This window comes from Eutrema salsugineum, unplaced genomic scaffold (assembly GCF_000478725.1).
Source record: "Eutrema salsugineum unplaced genomic scaffold, Eutsalg1_0 scaffold_11, whole genome shotgun sequence".
NCBI lineage: Eukaryota > Viridiplantae > Streptophyta > Magnoliopsida > Brassicales > Brassicaceae > Eutrema > Eutrema salsugineum.
Genome location: NW_006256901.1, coordinates 3,906,335 through 3,921,750, shown reverse-complemented (window position 1 = coordinate 3,921,750; position 15,416 = coordinate 3,906,335). Strand labels below are relative to the sequence as shown.

General features: G+C 36.6%; 1 protein-coding gene and 1 non-coding gene across 2 annotated transcripts; one reads left to right on the top strand and one right to left on the bottom strand.

The window, feature by feature from the left end:
• The first annotated feature begins 5,052 nt into the window (after nucleotides 1-5,052).
• Nucleotides 5,053-5,124, top strand: TRNAQ-CUG. Its single transcript has one exon. It is a non-coding gene; the product is annotated as a tRNA-Gln (tRNA).
• A 135-nt stretch (nucleotides 5,125-5,259) lies between these two features.
• LOC18025909 (probable LRR receptor-like serine/threonine-protein kinase At2g16250) lies at nucleotides 5,260-9,200 on the bottom strand. Its single transcript, XM_006409399.2, has 4 exons — nucleotides 6,934-9,200; nucleotides 6,494-6,619; nucleotides 6,370-6,392; nucleotides 5,260-6,229 (listed from the first exon to the last, which is right to left on the bottom strand). The coding sequence occupies exons 1-4, from the start codon at nucleotides 8,907-8,909 to the stop codon at nucleotides 5,616-5,618; spliced, it is 2,739 nt and encodes a 912-aa protein (XP_006409462.2). The 5' UTR covers nucleotides 8,910-9,200; the 3' UTR covers nucleotides 5,260-5,615.
• Nucleotides 9,201-15,416: the final 6,216 nt, after the last annotated feature.

Here is a 15,416-nt window from a genome sequence, read left to right as displayed (position 1 = left end):
GGAAACAGGCTTCTCGATACCATCGATAAGTCGATAACGACATCAGATGAAAAAAAGGCGAAATCCATGATATTTTTGCTCCACTACATCGATAATACTTTAAAAGAAGAATACATCACGAAAGAAGATCATGCAGATATTTGGCAATCACTCAAAGATAAGTTTGATCACCAGAAATATGTGATCTTACCGAAAGCCAAACATGAGTGGTTGAACCTCCGGTTCCAGGATTACAAAAGTGTTGGTGAATATAATTCTGCGATGTTCAGAATTACTTCTCGGATAATATTATGTGGACAGGATGTAAGTGATTTCGATATGATCGAAAAAACTCTCCAAACATTTCATCCTGGAAATGTAATCATGCAACAATAATACCGGGCAAAAGGTTATACCACTTACTCGGAGTTGATGCAAGTCCTCCTTGTGGCTGAACAAAATAATCAGCTCGTGATGTTAAACCATCAAACTCGTCCAACTGGATCATCACCATTCCCAGAAGCGAATGTTGCGTCATCCAATCAAAATAATAGGACTGAACGCGGTCGAAGCCGTAACCGCGACCGTGGACGAGGTCGTGGACGAGGAAGACAAAATGATGTTGGTCGGGAAGCAAGAAAGCAAAAAGAAATTGCTTGTAACAGATGCGGCATGAAAAATCATTGGGCACGTACCTGTCGTATGCAAGACATTTAACCGATATGTACCGAGCATCACACGATTCCAAAGAAAAGGATAAAGGAAAGAATTTTGAAACCAATTTCATCTCTGATGAAGCTGGACCTTCCTTTGATGGCATAAGTGATTATACTCATCTTGATATCGCTGATTTCCTTGTTGATCCTGAAGAATCAACGGAAACAAAGCGATTAGGATCGATGTAATATATAGTCTTCTTTAAGAAGGTAAAAAAAACCAATGTAATTTTAAATAAGAATGTAATATATTAACTCGAAAAGGTTTTTCTTAATGTAAAATAATTTTTCAAATCATGTTTTGGGATATTAATGCATTTTCTTGCATATTTTGATTCATAACATGTCATCGTTTGAGATTCAGGATGGAGATACATGTTTAGCCGACAGTGCTACGACACATACTATACTTAACGATAAAAATTATTTCTCCTGTCTCAAAATAAAAGACTCTACCGGAAGCGTGAGTACCATATCTGGTAATGCAAACATTATAATAGGCTCCGAAAGAGCTTATTTTTCAATACCAAGGTGGACAAAGTTTGAAATAAGTGATGCATTATATTCCTCCAAATCTAGCAGAAACTTGCTAAGTTTTAAAGATATCTGAGGAAATGAATATCATATAACAAGTACAAATAAGAATGACATTGAATATCTCTGCATTACAACTGAAAGGAAACATGTATTGGAAGAATTACCAATGATGTCATCTCAGTTATATTGCACAAAAATAAATATGATTGAATCATATGTTACAGTAAACACGGGGTTTACTAGTATATTTAGAGTATGACATGAAAGACTTGGCCATCCTGAATCAGTAATGATGAGAAGGATTGTGCAAAATTCGAGTGGCCACCCATTAAAAAATTAGAAGATTTTTTAATCGAGAGACTTTTCATATCAGACATGTTCTCAAGGAAAACTCATAACTAGGCCCTCACCAGCCAAAGTTGGGAATGAATTCCCTGTATTCTTAGAGAGAATACATGGTGATATATGTGGGCTGATTCACTCACCGTGCGGACCATTTAGATATTTTATGGTACTAATTGACGCATATAGTAGATGGTCACATGTGTGTCTATTGACCACAAGAAATATGGCTTTCGCAAGATTCATTGCCCCAATAATCAGGAGAGCGCAATTCCCTGATTATGCCATAAAGAAAATCAGGCTTGATAACGCTTTTGAATTCACTTCAGCGGACTTTAATGACTGTTGTATGTAATTGGGAATCGATGTTGAGCATCCAGTTCCACATGTTCATACACAAAATGGCATGGCTAAGTCTTTGATAAAACAGTTGCAGTTGATTGGAAGACCGTTAATATTGAGAACAAAACTCTCAATTACTGTATGGGGACATGCTATATTGCATGCTGGATCATTGGTCCAGATGAGACCAAGTGCATATAATGAATATTTCCCAATACAGTTAACATCTGGCAAAGAGCCAAATGTATCCCATCTCTGTATTTTGGATGTGTGGTCTATGTCCCAATAGCCCCGCCGCAAAGAACAATAATGGGGCCACAAAAGAGATTGGAAATATATATCGGCTATACGTCACCAAGTATAATTAGATATCTTGAACCAGTAACTAGAGATATGTTTACGGCACGTTTTGCCGATTGCCACTTTGATGAAAATGAATTCTATGTGTTGGGGGGAGGATCAAGAGAATCACCAAAGGATATCACATGGTGTACACAAACCTTGGCTTATCTTGATCCCCTACCCATCAACGCGAGGTGGAAGTTCAGAAAATTATACATTCGCAAAGTTTGGCAAACCATTTACCTGATGCGTTCACGGATATTCAAAGGATGACGAAATCATGTATCCCCGCTGTTAATGCTCCATCAAAAATAAATGTTCCAAAACAAGTTATTGATGGGAATAAAGCAAATGAACCACAGGTTCAACTAAAGCGCGGGAGACGACCGATGGGCTCGAAAGATAAAAATCCTCGAAAGAAAAAGAAATTGTGAGACAAAGTTCCAGAAGAACCGAATAACAAAAAATGTCTTGAAGACATTGGTGAAAAGGTTCTAGAAGAACCATATAGAGATATATGTCCTGAAGACATACATGAAGAGGTTCTAGAAGAACCAGTTAAAGAAGTTCGTCCAAAAGACAAACATGATACTGAAAAGTATGAGATTTCCATTTACTTCATCCAAAGTGGGATATTATGGGCTAGAAGCGAGATAAATGATAAAAATGGAATGTTCTCCTTTTTGATATCCAAAGAAATTGATAATGAAAATGATGATCCAGACCCAAGGTCCATGTCAGAGTGCCAAAAAAAGCCTGACTGGAAGAAATGGCAGATGGCCATGAGAAATAAATTAATCTCCCTGAATAAAAGAAATGTTTTACAACCTATAGTCATTACACCTGAAGATGTAATGGCAGTCGGGTGCAAATGGGTTTTTGTGAGAAAAAGAAATGAGAAAAACGAGGTCACAAGATATAAAGCCCGACTTGTGGCACAAAGTTTTTCTCAAAGACCGAGAATTGATTATCAAGATACATATTCTCCGTTCATGGATGCAATCACATTCAAGTACTTAATGAGCCTAACGACATCTAAAATCTAGATATGTAACTTATGGGTGTTGTGACTGCATATCTATATGGATCACTTGATAGTGACATATATATGAAAATCCCAGAGGGAGTAAAGATCCCATAAAGACATATGTTCGATCAAATTACAGTGATCACTTTATGAATTAAAACAGTCTGGGCGTATGTAGTATAATCGCTTGAGTGAGTACTTGTTCAGTAAAGAATACATCAACAACGCGATATGCCCTTGCGTTTTTATTAAAAAATTCTCATCAGGATTTGTGTTCATTGCGGTATATGTTGATGACCAGAACATAATCGGAACTCAAAATGAGATTGATTATGCAAGAACTCACATGAAAGAATAGTTCGAAATGAAAGATCTTGGAAAAAGACAAATCTTGTCTACAGCTCCAAATTGAGCATTTCTAAGATGAAATATTTGTGCATCAATCAAATTACACCAAAAGAGTGTTAAAACGCTTTAAAATGGATAAAGTAACTCCTTTGAGTACTCCAATGGTCAAAAAATCACTTGATATTAACAAGGATCCATTTTGACCTTGTGAAGATAGCGAAAACGTATTAGATCCTGAAGTACCTTATATGAGCGCTATCGGTGGGCTAATGTATCTTGCAAATTGTACTCGACCAAATATAGCCTTTGCTACTAATCTACTTGCAAGATACAGCTCATCTCCTACGCGCAGACATTGGAATGGGATAAAACATATTTTTTGTTATCTCCAAGGTACGATTGATCTGGGTTTATTTTATCATAGAAACCCTGAAGTTGGTCTAGTTGGTTTTGCAGATGCAGGATATTTATCAGATCCGCATAAAGCTCGATCGCAAACTGGATTTTTTTTTTCACAATTGGTGGAACAGCGATCTCGTGGCGTTCTCAAAAACAAACTTTGGTAGCCACTTCTTCAAATTATGCGGAAATCATTGCTCTCCATGAAGCATGTATAGAATGCATATGGCTCCTATCTATGACTCAACATATACAAGGTGCAAGTGGAATAGTCATCGATATGGAACCAACAAAAGTGTTCGAAGATAATGCTGCATGTGTCGCTCAACTTAAAGAAAGTTTTATCAAGAGCGACAGAACAAAACATATTCCTCCAAGGTTTTTTTCTTACACTCAAGAAATCGAGAATAATTGAGAAGTGAATATCCAATATGTTCGTTCGAATGATAATGCAGCATATCTTTTTACAAAAGCGTTTCCTACTATATCATTCAGAAAACATGTTCATAATATTGGAATGCGCCGACTGCGAGATCTAGGAAGAAAGTTTATATTCATCACTTCCAGAGGGAGATTACGATACTATACTTTTTTTCTCTTATCATGGTTTTTATCCCAATGGATTTTTCCATGATAAGGTTTTTAACGAGGCAATACGTAATACATTATTAGTGATAGATAATCAAAAGGGAGTGTTGAAAAATGGATAATGACTATCCATCTTATACTTCTTGTAGAAATAAATTTAGTTGTTACCTATCCTTGATTATCCTTGATTTTGAGTTGTTGCTACTTATCCTCCAACTAATATAAATATGATGTAAAAGAAGTATATGTGAAGCAGCAATAATAAGTGAGAAACTCAATTCTCTTTTCTTCCCTCCTACCAAAAAAATATACAAATACATATATATATATATATAAATACATATAATCTTATCTATTTAATATCAAGTTCCACTGGCCATATAGTTTAGCTTACCTATATAATTAAAAGCACCCGACTAGCTATCAGCAATCGGTTCTATGGTCTAGCGGTTAGGACATTGGACTCTGAATCCAGTAACCCGAGTTCAATTCTCGGTAGAACCTGCATTTTGATGTTTCTTTTTTTTTTTCCCACACACTAAGCTTCCCACGTGCAACTGAAATAGTCAAAAGTCATATAGATTCACACACCTACGGTATCAGATCCAATAAAAAGAAGGAAAAAAAGTGGAACTAAAATATTTAAACGAACACAACCTTTCCTTATTTTTTCCCGGCCTTTCAATAAAAAAGAAACCGGAAAAAAAAAACCAATCTCCAAGAATTACAAATTTACAAAATCCACGTTGAACCAAAAAAAAAAAGGACAAAAGAGTGAATTACAAATTCTAACTCCGCCAATCCTAACCAAAAATAAAAATAAAAACGAAACAAAACAAAGAAGGAGAAAATAGAAAAGAAAGAAAAAAAAATCTTCCCTCCTAACATTATGCTACCTTGAGGACTTTCCTTTGCCTCTGTTATTATCGACAACAAAGAATCGATGAAACGAATCACAAATTTTTCTCCTCTCTACTCTCCTTAAACCTCTTTGCTTATACATCTTCCCCATAAGCAGCAGGTTCTGGCACAATCTCACTAGACTGTCGTCTTCTCGACGATGAATTCCCATTGTTATTGTTCCTCCCGCTGCTCCCTTGCGACCCTGAGTTTCTCAAACCATTACCACCACCACCACCCCCACCGCTCGTTGCTCCTGCAGCTTGAACCGCCGTTACATCAGACGCGCTCTGCCTCCAGCTACCAAATATAGCAGCGTTCCAAGAACCTCTCGACGAGTTTGTTCTCAACCGTGAAGAGCCAGAGCCAGAGTTGTTATCCTCTCTAACTACTTTCAACGGGTTTTCAAGAGCGTTCACGATGTGTCTCATTAATGGTCGTCTTGTTGGTTTCGGGTTTAGGCATGACTTAGCGATGATAGCCATTGCCCATACTTCTTCTAGTAAGTCCTCGTCAACCATCAGTGACGGGTCCAAGATCTTGGTCACTAGCTCCTTCTCGTTTGTGCTGATGTATTGTAAAGCTTCTTCCATGTATGCTTTTGCTTCTGCGTTGTCTGGCGAGCTGATACCGAGCTTCCCTGTGACTAGCTCGAGCAATACTTTGCCAAAGCAGTAGACATCATAGGCGCATGTTGCATTTGTTGCACCTGAAGAGTAGAAACCAATCAGATGGCTTCTTTGAAGCACATGAGACGTTGTTACTATAGCCTAAGAACTTAAGGTTCTATTAAGCAAGAAGCTATTTAACCGTTACACGTAGAATATCTAAACTAAGGTTATATCGTACCTGAAGAGGATGGTTCTGTTGATCTGCAAGAGTGGGGAAAGAAGAGGGAGAAGTATAAGTAAAACTAGAAAGAAATTTTTAGAGCCGAGCCAACACAAAAGCTTTAGAGGGGCTTGTCACTTACTGAGGTAACCGAAGTAAACGAGAGATCCTGCTTTGATAAGCATCACCTTGAGCGTATGCGTCGCTTAGGCTTCCGAGACGTACCTCAAATTTATCATCAAGAAGTATGCTACTTGCTTGTACATCCCTATATAACATAGAACACAAAAACATGAGTAACGCTTGCTTCTGTGTTTACTATGCAACATAGCAACATTTAGAGCATGTGGTTTTACACTAATAATCCATAAAGAATAGATCTTACTTCCAATGAACATGAAAGATTATATGACACTAAAAACAGAATCAACAAGTTACTTTGTGAAGTCTTAGCAGATGGAAATTCTTCACTCCTGGTTCACAAATGTTACTTCTTACTATATATTTCACAGTATTCGTTATGTCAATGCTTTCAACAGAATCAAGATTTTGTTACAAGAAGTTGAGGAGGAGAGTGAGTACCTATGAACTAGAGGTGGTGAACACTCGTGATGCAAATAAGCTAGTCCCTCAGCTGCACCAAGAGCAATCTTCAACCTCGTGATCCAATCCAAAGACTTCAATCCATCACCTTCGTTGTCTGATTTTCTGAACAAAGCGCTAGCCAAATCTCCGTTCCTCATAAACTTGTAGACCAGGAGCTTTTGGCTCTCATTCTCCAAGCAGTGTCCCAGAAAAGGAACTAGCCTCTGGTGTCCAGCTTTACTAAAAAGTTCCAGCTCTGATATATACCCTTCGTTCTTACTTCCCTGCATATCGATCTTTTTGATAACAACGGGTACGCCGTTTTCCAAGAAACCACGGAATAAGCTCCCGGAATGTCCACGTTTTATCAATTTGGCATCACTGAATTCCTCTGTTGCAAGGAGAAGCTGCTCATACGAGAAAGCATTCCCAAGACGTGACAGATCAAAGGTCTGTGGTCCTTTAGGTGGTTGAGAAGCTTCCGCTGCAGGTTTAGGTCTATCAACATTCCCTCTCTGCGCCGTTCTCCTTCTCCGGCGTATACATAAAACCACAAGAATTGGCAAAACAACGAAAAACAGAATAAAACCAACTCCTCCAGCCACTGCTATCAATATAATCACTGTTCTGCGGCTTATCCCTGAAGAAGCCTTTTCCGGTGTAGGTTGTGTAGAATTGGGGCGTCCAAAATCATCAAAGTCTGATCCCCTAGCTGTATAGAACGATGAGCAAACTTCCAAGGACTTTTGTCCCTTCTCGTTTTGAAGACAGTTCCTAGTAACAGACACGTTTGCCTGGAGCACGTAATCTGGAACTTTACCTTCGAAATAATTACCAGAGAGGTCCATAGAATCTGTGAACCTTCTAAGAATCTCTGTGAGCTCCCCATAGAATGCGTTTGAGGAGATATCAATCATTGCAGATGATTGGTTTGGATCATAAGTAGAATTTGGTAGCGTTCCTGTGAAGTTGTTCTTACCAACGTCAAGACTCCGCAATCTAGGCAACGACCAAAACGCATCAGGTAAGTTACCGGAGAAACCATTTTCTCTCAAAACCAAAGATCGAAGTTGGCTCTCTCCAGCAAACAAATCAACCGGTAAAGATCCACTCAACAGGTTATCACTAATCACCAAATTCCGCAGCTTCCTTAAGTTTCTCAGCTCCTTAGGAACCGAACCAGACAACGAGTTGATGCTGAGATCAAGGTCAACAAGATTGACAAGATCCCCGAGCTGCGAAGGAATCGAAGACGAGAAACTGTTGCTGGAGAAATTCAGATAGAGAAGCTTCAATAACGTTCCAACACCGGGAGGGATTGGTCCGGTGAGGTAATTGGAAGAAACATCAAGACTCGACAGATTCTTCAAAGAGCTAAAAGATGGAGGAAGAGCACCAGTGAGCGAGTTCTTAGAGAGATCAAACTCCAAGAGATTCGACAAATCCCCTAAACTACTCGGAACCAAACCAGTAAGACTGTTACTAGACAGATTCAAGCTTCTCAAGCTAGTTAGATTACCAAGAGTGAAAGGGACAACACCACTCACAGAGCAAGAACTAAGATCCAAGACTCGCAATGCGTTCAAACCAAGACCAAACCAATCAGGAACAGAACCAGGCAACGAGAAACCAGAAGCGTTGAAATAAGCCAAACGGGTCAGATTGAGAAGCGGATCAACATTGAATTGTGGGTTTTGCTTACCAATCCTTGTCCTCCTGAAACCTGAGATGTTGATCCCAACGATGCTTCCATTACCATCACATTGTATCCCTTTCCAAACACCACAAGGATCGCCTTTGATTGGCCAATCTGTTCCTCTTAATCCGAGAGAAGACCTGAGACGAAGCAGAGCGAGCCGCTCGTCGAATCGAGCCCGTGATTGAGACAAAACACAGTCGACGAAAAGGAATAACAACAACAATGAAGAAGACACAACGAAACCCAATGCGGTTCTTCTCCGATGATCAACCATTGCTCTTATCAACAACACTCATCTCATCATCACTACCAAAAACCCAAATTCAGCCCTAGAATAAATATTGAGCAATGTCCCAAATTAAAACCCTAGAACACAATCTTCGATTTGCGGAGAAGAAGACAGAGATAGATATCCAACTGGTTTTCCTCTGTATCTGGATCCAAATACAGTTCCTACCTTCACAGACATTAAAGCACCTCTCTTTCTCTCTCTCTCGCTTTCTTCTCTTTCTCTCTCTCTCTCTCTCTCTCTCTCTCTTTCTCTCTCTATAATCCTAATTCCTAAGCTCAGAAAATCACTAATCTATAGAGTCGAAGAAACAAAAGCTATTTTGTGAAAATCTTTAGAGAGAGAGAGAGAAGATCGAGATTGTTGAGAAAACAACTGTAGACTGTGACACTCTCCTCTCGTCTTTGCAAGAAACTTCAAAATTAAAATTAAAAAATTAAGTAAAAATTAATACTACTCGGTGTAATAATAATTAAAAAAAAATATTGCTGTGAATTGAAATTATTATAGCATTAAATTGAAAAAAACGTAGATGGTGCAAAGTGACGTCGTTTTACTGTTTTGGTTTGACTTTCCCGGTAATCCCGCCCGAAGACAGCTAAGCTGTTGCCGCAATTACTATTCCTATAAAAGGTTGGGAACAAAATCTCCGTTTTTTCCCTTTTTTCTTTCTTTTTGGATATCAAAAGTTAATGGTTTTGCAATTTTAAGGACTGATTACATTCATGTACTAAATTCAATATTCTTGGTAGAATGAGGTAATAATAATACCTATCGAATTTACTTTTGAATATCAAAGTAGATTTCCTTCCAACCAAAACCAAAAGATCGTTTAATTAGCATATCAAGTGATTGTACTAGGCTAATGCTTTCCATTTGTAGAGTAATTGTTATGTTGGTATAGGGCAGGGAATGATTTCCCATTAGCGCGAATTTATATAACTGTATTTAGCGGGTTTATTCTATTTTAGTGTTTGTCAGCCTCAATGTGTATATAAAGGATTATGTATAAAAAAATATAAAATCCTTTTATTTAGCCAGTCAAAATAATATTATATTTATACTCATTTGAAAATCCAATTAATATACTACTCAAATGCTATATTCTCCATGGAGAATTAGTCAAATGGTAAGAGTTTATATCACTTTATGGTTATAATCAGAGTCAGGTTTAGACACATTAATAAAGCATGTACTTCAGGACTAATGATTTTAAATATTATTTTGGGACCAATTTTCAAAAAAAAAGTTAGTTTAGTTTGTCTTATATGCAGTTTTAGGGTGTCGTTGCAATAGTTTAATTCTCTATAGTTGCGAGAGTCTGATAGTTTCTTTTATTTTAAAAAAAATTGGTCTACAATTTTTAAAAAATTAGAAAATTTAAAGGAGAAAACTGCAGTATAAATAAGAGTCATGATATTACTGTTCTTTGATATCATTTAAAATTGATATTTTTTGTTACATTATTTTTATATAAAACATTAAGGAGGCAATTTTTTATTCGTTTGTAATCAGAGAAATTTCAAACCCGGCTCTGGTTATAATATTATATATATATATATATATATATATGTTTTTTCTCTAATAGTTCATTTCAGGATGAATATAATCGTCTTTAATCTATTCACCGCATTTTAAAGTATGGTACTTAAATTGGTTAATGGGAATGGTAAATTTCCACGCAAGGGGAAGCGAGTTGACATCATGCCCATGGGGGATACGGTTGGATGGACTAAGATTCATCCAGAGATTTTAATAAATCCAGGGATTTTAATTAACGAAAGAGAATCCATACTTAAGGCTGAAACACCTTTTGTTAGTAGAGTGTGTGTGTGTGTGTGTGAGAGAGAGAGAGATTGTGTGTAATTAAAGCTTAAAGTATTCGATGTGTGTGAAGATCTCTCGGTCGATTGTTAGTTATATTGAGAGAGTTTTAGTAAAGAAGTATTTAATAAAAATATACATAATTCGGATTGGGAAGTCAATTGAGTAGTGAGGTTAGGTTGTCCTAGTCGTATGATCCGTGCAACCGATTTTAGTTTGCTTTCACTTAATGTTACGTGACTAATATCTTTTTAGAGATGTCACTTCTTTTGCGGAAACATATGTTTAGCGCACTTGATTGGTTTTGCATGGAGCATTATCTAAATTATAGATAAGATTTATGAGTTGATAGGGTTTCCAAGAGTTGGATCATTCTGCCTGCATGTCACAGTCTCGATGGGAAACTGAACATTCTCAACATTTTTTATATATAGTTCTTATTTATTTGATACATATATCAATTACAAGCCTGCAATTAAATATCTTTGCATTTATCAAATAAAATTACCTTAAAATAGCAGAAAATTAAAATATCAAAAGTAGTATAAACTATTGTGTGAAAATACTTGTTTATCCTAATTGAAGTACAAATAAAATCAAACATAAGATGTGTAGGTTTCTTTATTCCAACACAGAGTTTAGATTTTGTAAAATAATTAGGAAGGAGTTTTCAATAATTTTAATACCAAATTATGCTATTATTGAAAATTTACATTAGAAATATTATGTTTTGAATAAGACTTAAATATATGTTGTTTTAAAGATTTTTTTTCTATCGAAAATATATTTACACATAATTTTAAAAAAAAACTAAAGATTAATCAAACTGTGAGACTCCGCTTCTGTCTTCTCTTTGGAGAATCAGGCGGATTGGCTATTAAATTCATGAGACTCCGATCCTGACTTTCATATGGATTAGCTATCAACTCTTAACACCACAACCGTCTTTTCCAATGAGTCCAACACTTCTCTTTAGGCCTGTTGGCTCAACATCCTGTTTCTAAATTTGTTGGCCCATCACTGTTCGACGGTCGATGCGTTAGTCCGAAAGACTCGTAAGACTCAGAGGCAGACTCATGTTGAAGCATAGGGGTTCATATGACACCCCTTAAATTTATATATTCTTAGTTTTGGTAAGGATGTTAAAAGGTTCCACAGCTCATTTGGTTCTTCAATCTCATGCTTGACACCCCTAATCTGAGTTTGATTCTTAAGATAACAATATTTTTTGTATTTTTCTTTATATGTCTGCACCCCCTTAAATTCAATCATGGATCCGCTACTGGTAAGACTTATCTAGTGTCCCTGTAATCATCACATGATTTTTCACGTACTTTTTGTTCTCACTCATATAGTATTATGGACCATTTTTCGATAGCTCACTCATTCTGAAATTGCTCCAACCTTAAAAACTTTTAACTTTAATTTTTTTTCAAAAACAGTGTCAAAAAAAATAAATACACTTTAATAATATAAGTAACTAAATTATTTATTAGATCTATATTATGGTTTAGTCTGGTTAAGCCTCCTTTCACTTAACCACACTACTATATATATTTGTAAATGACACTTTACAGAATTAATGAGAAATCTTCTTTCCCTATCTAAAGTGTTAATATGGTATCAGAGCGAAGTGAGAGAAAATCTTCCGCGTAACGAACTTTCTTCGTCTGAGCTTTCATGGCGTCTTCGTCAATCTCGTATCTTTGATTTCTTCTCCTTGATGATTTCAAACGATTATCATGAGTGCTTCGATGATTGAGCTTCCTTTTCTTTTCTTTTCGAATCTTCTTTCTCAATTTCTCGATTTCTTTCGATCTTTTATCACCTTGATTCTTCTCAATTGGAGCTTCAATTGTTGTTGACTCTCTCATTCTCAACACAATTGCATCTTCTTCTTTGTTTGATTCACATTGAATCGTTCATATTTCATCTTCGATTTCTTCAAATATCGCAATGACTCAAGTTACCCAAACTTCATCGACAGATCATTATGAGAATCCGTACTTTCTACATAGTTCGGATCATGCCGGTCTTGTTCTCGTCTCCGATCGTCTCACAACTGGTGCGGATTTTCACTCTTGGCGTCGATCGATTCGTATGGCGCTTAATGTTCGGAACAAGATGGGGTTTATCGACGGATCCATCAAGAAACCTGAAGAAGGTCACCGCGACTCCGGATCTTGGTCTAGATGCAACGATATGGTTGCAACATGGCTCATGAACTTTGTTTCCAAGAAGATTGGACAGAGTCTTCTATTCATCAATACTGCAGAAGGTATCTGGAAAAACATCTCTTCTCGCTTTAAGCAAGATGATGCTCCTAGCACTACAAGAAAACACAAGATTACCAACGAATTTTTACAACGATTTTTTTCGTTGCAACTTTACGACGAATTTACAACGAATTCGTCATTAATTCGTTGTAAAATGATTCGTTGTAAATTTACGACGAATTTACGACGAATATGGTATTCGTTGTAAAATCGTTGTAAATTAAATTTACAACGAATCTTAATTTTATTTAATTAAAAAATAAACGTTGTTAATTCATTGTAAATTTTTTTTTATTCAAAAATTAATAATCGTTGTAAAATCGTTGTAAATTTACAACGAATTAACAACGAATATTTTTTTTATTAAAATAAAATTAATATTCGTTGTACATTCGTTTTAAATTTACAATAATTTTACAACAAATTCTTTTTTAAATAAAAAACATTTAAAAAAATTATTGCAAGTTTTCTATTATTAAAAAAAAATCTTTTCTCCTAACTACTATTATTTATAAGTTCTAAAATCTTATTATTTTATGTTTACATTATATAAATTTTATGTTGATTTATTAAATTTTCATATAAAAAATGTATGTATAATTTATTACAGTATGATCATATATAATTTATTCAAAGTTAACAAAGAATTACCGACGATTCGATGTAAATTCGTTGTAAAAATTTATTTTATTTTATTTTTTAAATTAACAACGAAATTACAACGATTCATCCTAAAATCGATGTAAATTCGTCGTTAATCAAAATTACAAAAGTCACACATCGGTAGTTTGGCAAAATTTCTTACAATATATATATAACAAACTCAACACTATTATATAACAAGTTCAACAATCTATCTTCACCGCTGGAGTCATCATCACCACCGCCGGAGCCATCACCGCCGCCGGAGCCACCACCGCCGCCGGAGGAACCACCACCGTCGGAGGAGCCACCACCGCCGGAGGAGCCACCACCGCCGGAGGAACCACCATCGCCGGAGGAGCCACCACCGCCACCGGAGGAACCACCACCACCGGAGGAGCCACCACCGCCGGAGCCACCATCGCCGGAAATATAATAAAAATCGTTGTAAATTCGTTGTAAAAATAATAATTAAAAATAAATAAAATATTAAAAATCGTTGTAAATTCGTTGTAAAAATTTTAAAAATAAAAAATAAAAAATATTAAAAATCGTCGTAAAATCGTCTTAAATTAGCGACAAATATAAATCGTCGCTAATTTACAACGAATTTACGACGAAATTGGATTTACGACGATCGATTAACGACGATTTGATTTTCGTCGTAAAATCGATGCAAACACTCATTTACAACGAATTTACAACGAATATGGTCGTTGTAAATGAGGTGTTTTCTTGTAGTGTAGGGTATATGAAATTGAACAACGTCTGAGTTCTATTAATCAAGGTTCTTCAGATGTTAGTTCTTATTACACGGAATTGGTAACGCTATGGGAAGAATATAAGAACTACGTAGATCTCCCTGTTTGCACTTGTGGGAAATGTGAATGTAATGCAGCTCAACTATGGGAAAAGTTGCAAGATCGTAGCCGTGTTACCAAGTTCCTAATGGGGTTAAATGAGTCATATGAAGCAACTCGTCGCCATATCCTGATGTTAAAGCCCATACCGAGTATTGAAGATGCGTTTAATATGGTTGCTCAAGATGAACGCCAAAAGAGTATTAAGTCTCCTACATCGTCTGAGAATGTAGTTTTTCAGAGTTCTGATTCATTATCCTCTGCTCAAGAATCTACATATGGAATGGATCCAGCTGCTTATGCTATTCAAAATACTTACAGGCCTAAGAATCGACCTGTTTGTACGCATTGTGGCCAAATGGGTCATGTTGTCCAAAAATGCTTCAAACTTCATGGATATCCCCCTGGATACATCCCCGGATTCAAGAGCTCTCAATCAGGCTATTATCAAAATCAACGACCATCAAATTTCCAGTCTCCATCTGCATTTCAACCTCGAGGAACACCTCAGAGTGGTTTTCCACCTCAGAATAGTTTTCAGCCTCGTGGAAGGCTTGAGAACACTTCTCGACCTCTTGCTGTTGCAAATGTAATGACTAATGCTCCATACATACCACCTTCACCTCAACAGGCAATGAATTTGGACATTAGCCAGATGACTTCGGAACAAGTTCAGTCCCTTATTCAGCAGCTGAGTTCGCATGCTCCTCCCATGGAATCACCATCCTCGGATACAGCTCATATCAATGCTAGTATCACGGAACATGGAGCGATGCCTGCACAGTCCTCTTCTGGTAATATTTCTTTCCCATCATCTTCATTGAGATTTGAGAATGGTAGATTGACTTTCCAACATCAGTGTCTTTCCACATTATACAATAATCTTTCTC

What these genes read in the sequence shown, in the direction of transcription:
- LOC18025909 (XM_006409399.2), bottom strand. Translation starts at nt 8,909, where the DNA reads ATGGTTGATCATCGGAGAAGAACCGCATTGGGTTTCGTTGTGTCTTCT. An exon ending in CGTTTACTTCGGTTACCTCA is followed by an intron (nt 6,393 to 6,493) that starts GTAAGTGACAAG and finishes CCACTCTTGCAG; the next exon opens with ATCAACAGAACCATCCTCTT. An exon ending in AACAGAACCATCCTCTTCAG is followed by an intron (nt 6,230 to 6,369) that starts GTACGATATAAC and finishes TCTACTCTTCAG; the next exon opens with GTGCAACAAATGCAACATGC.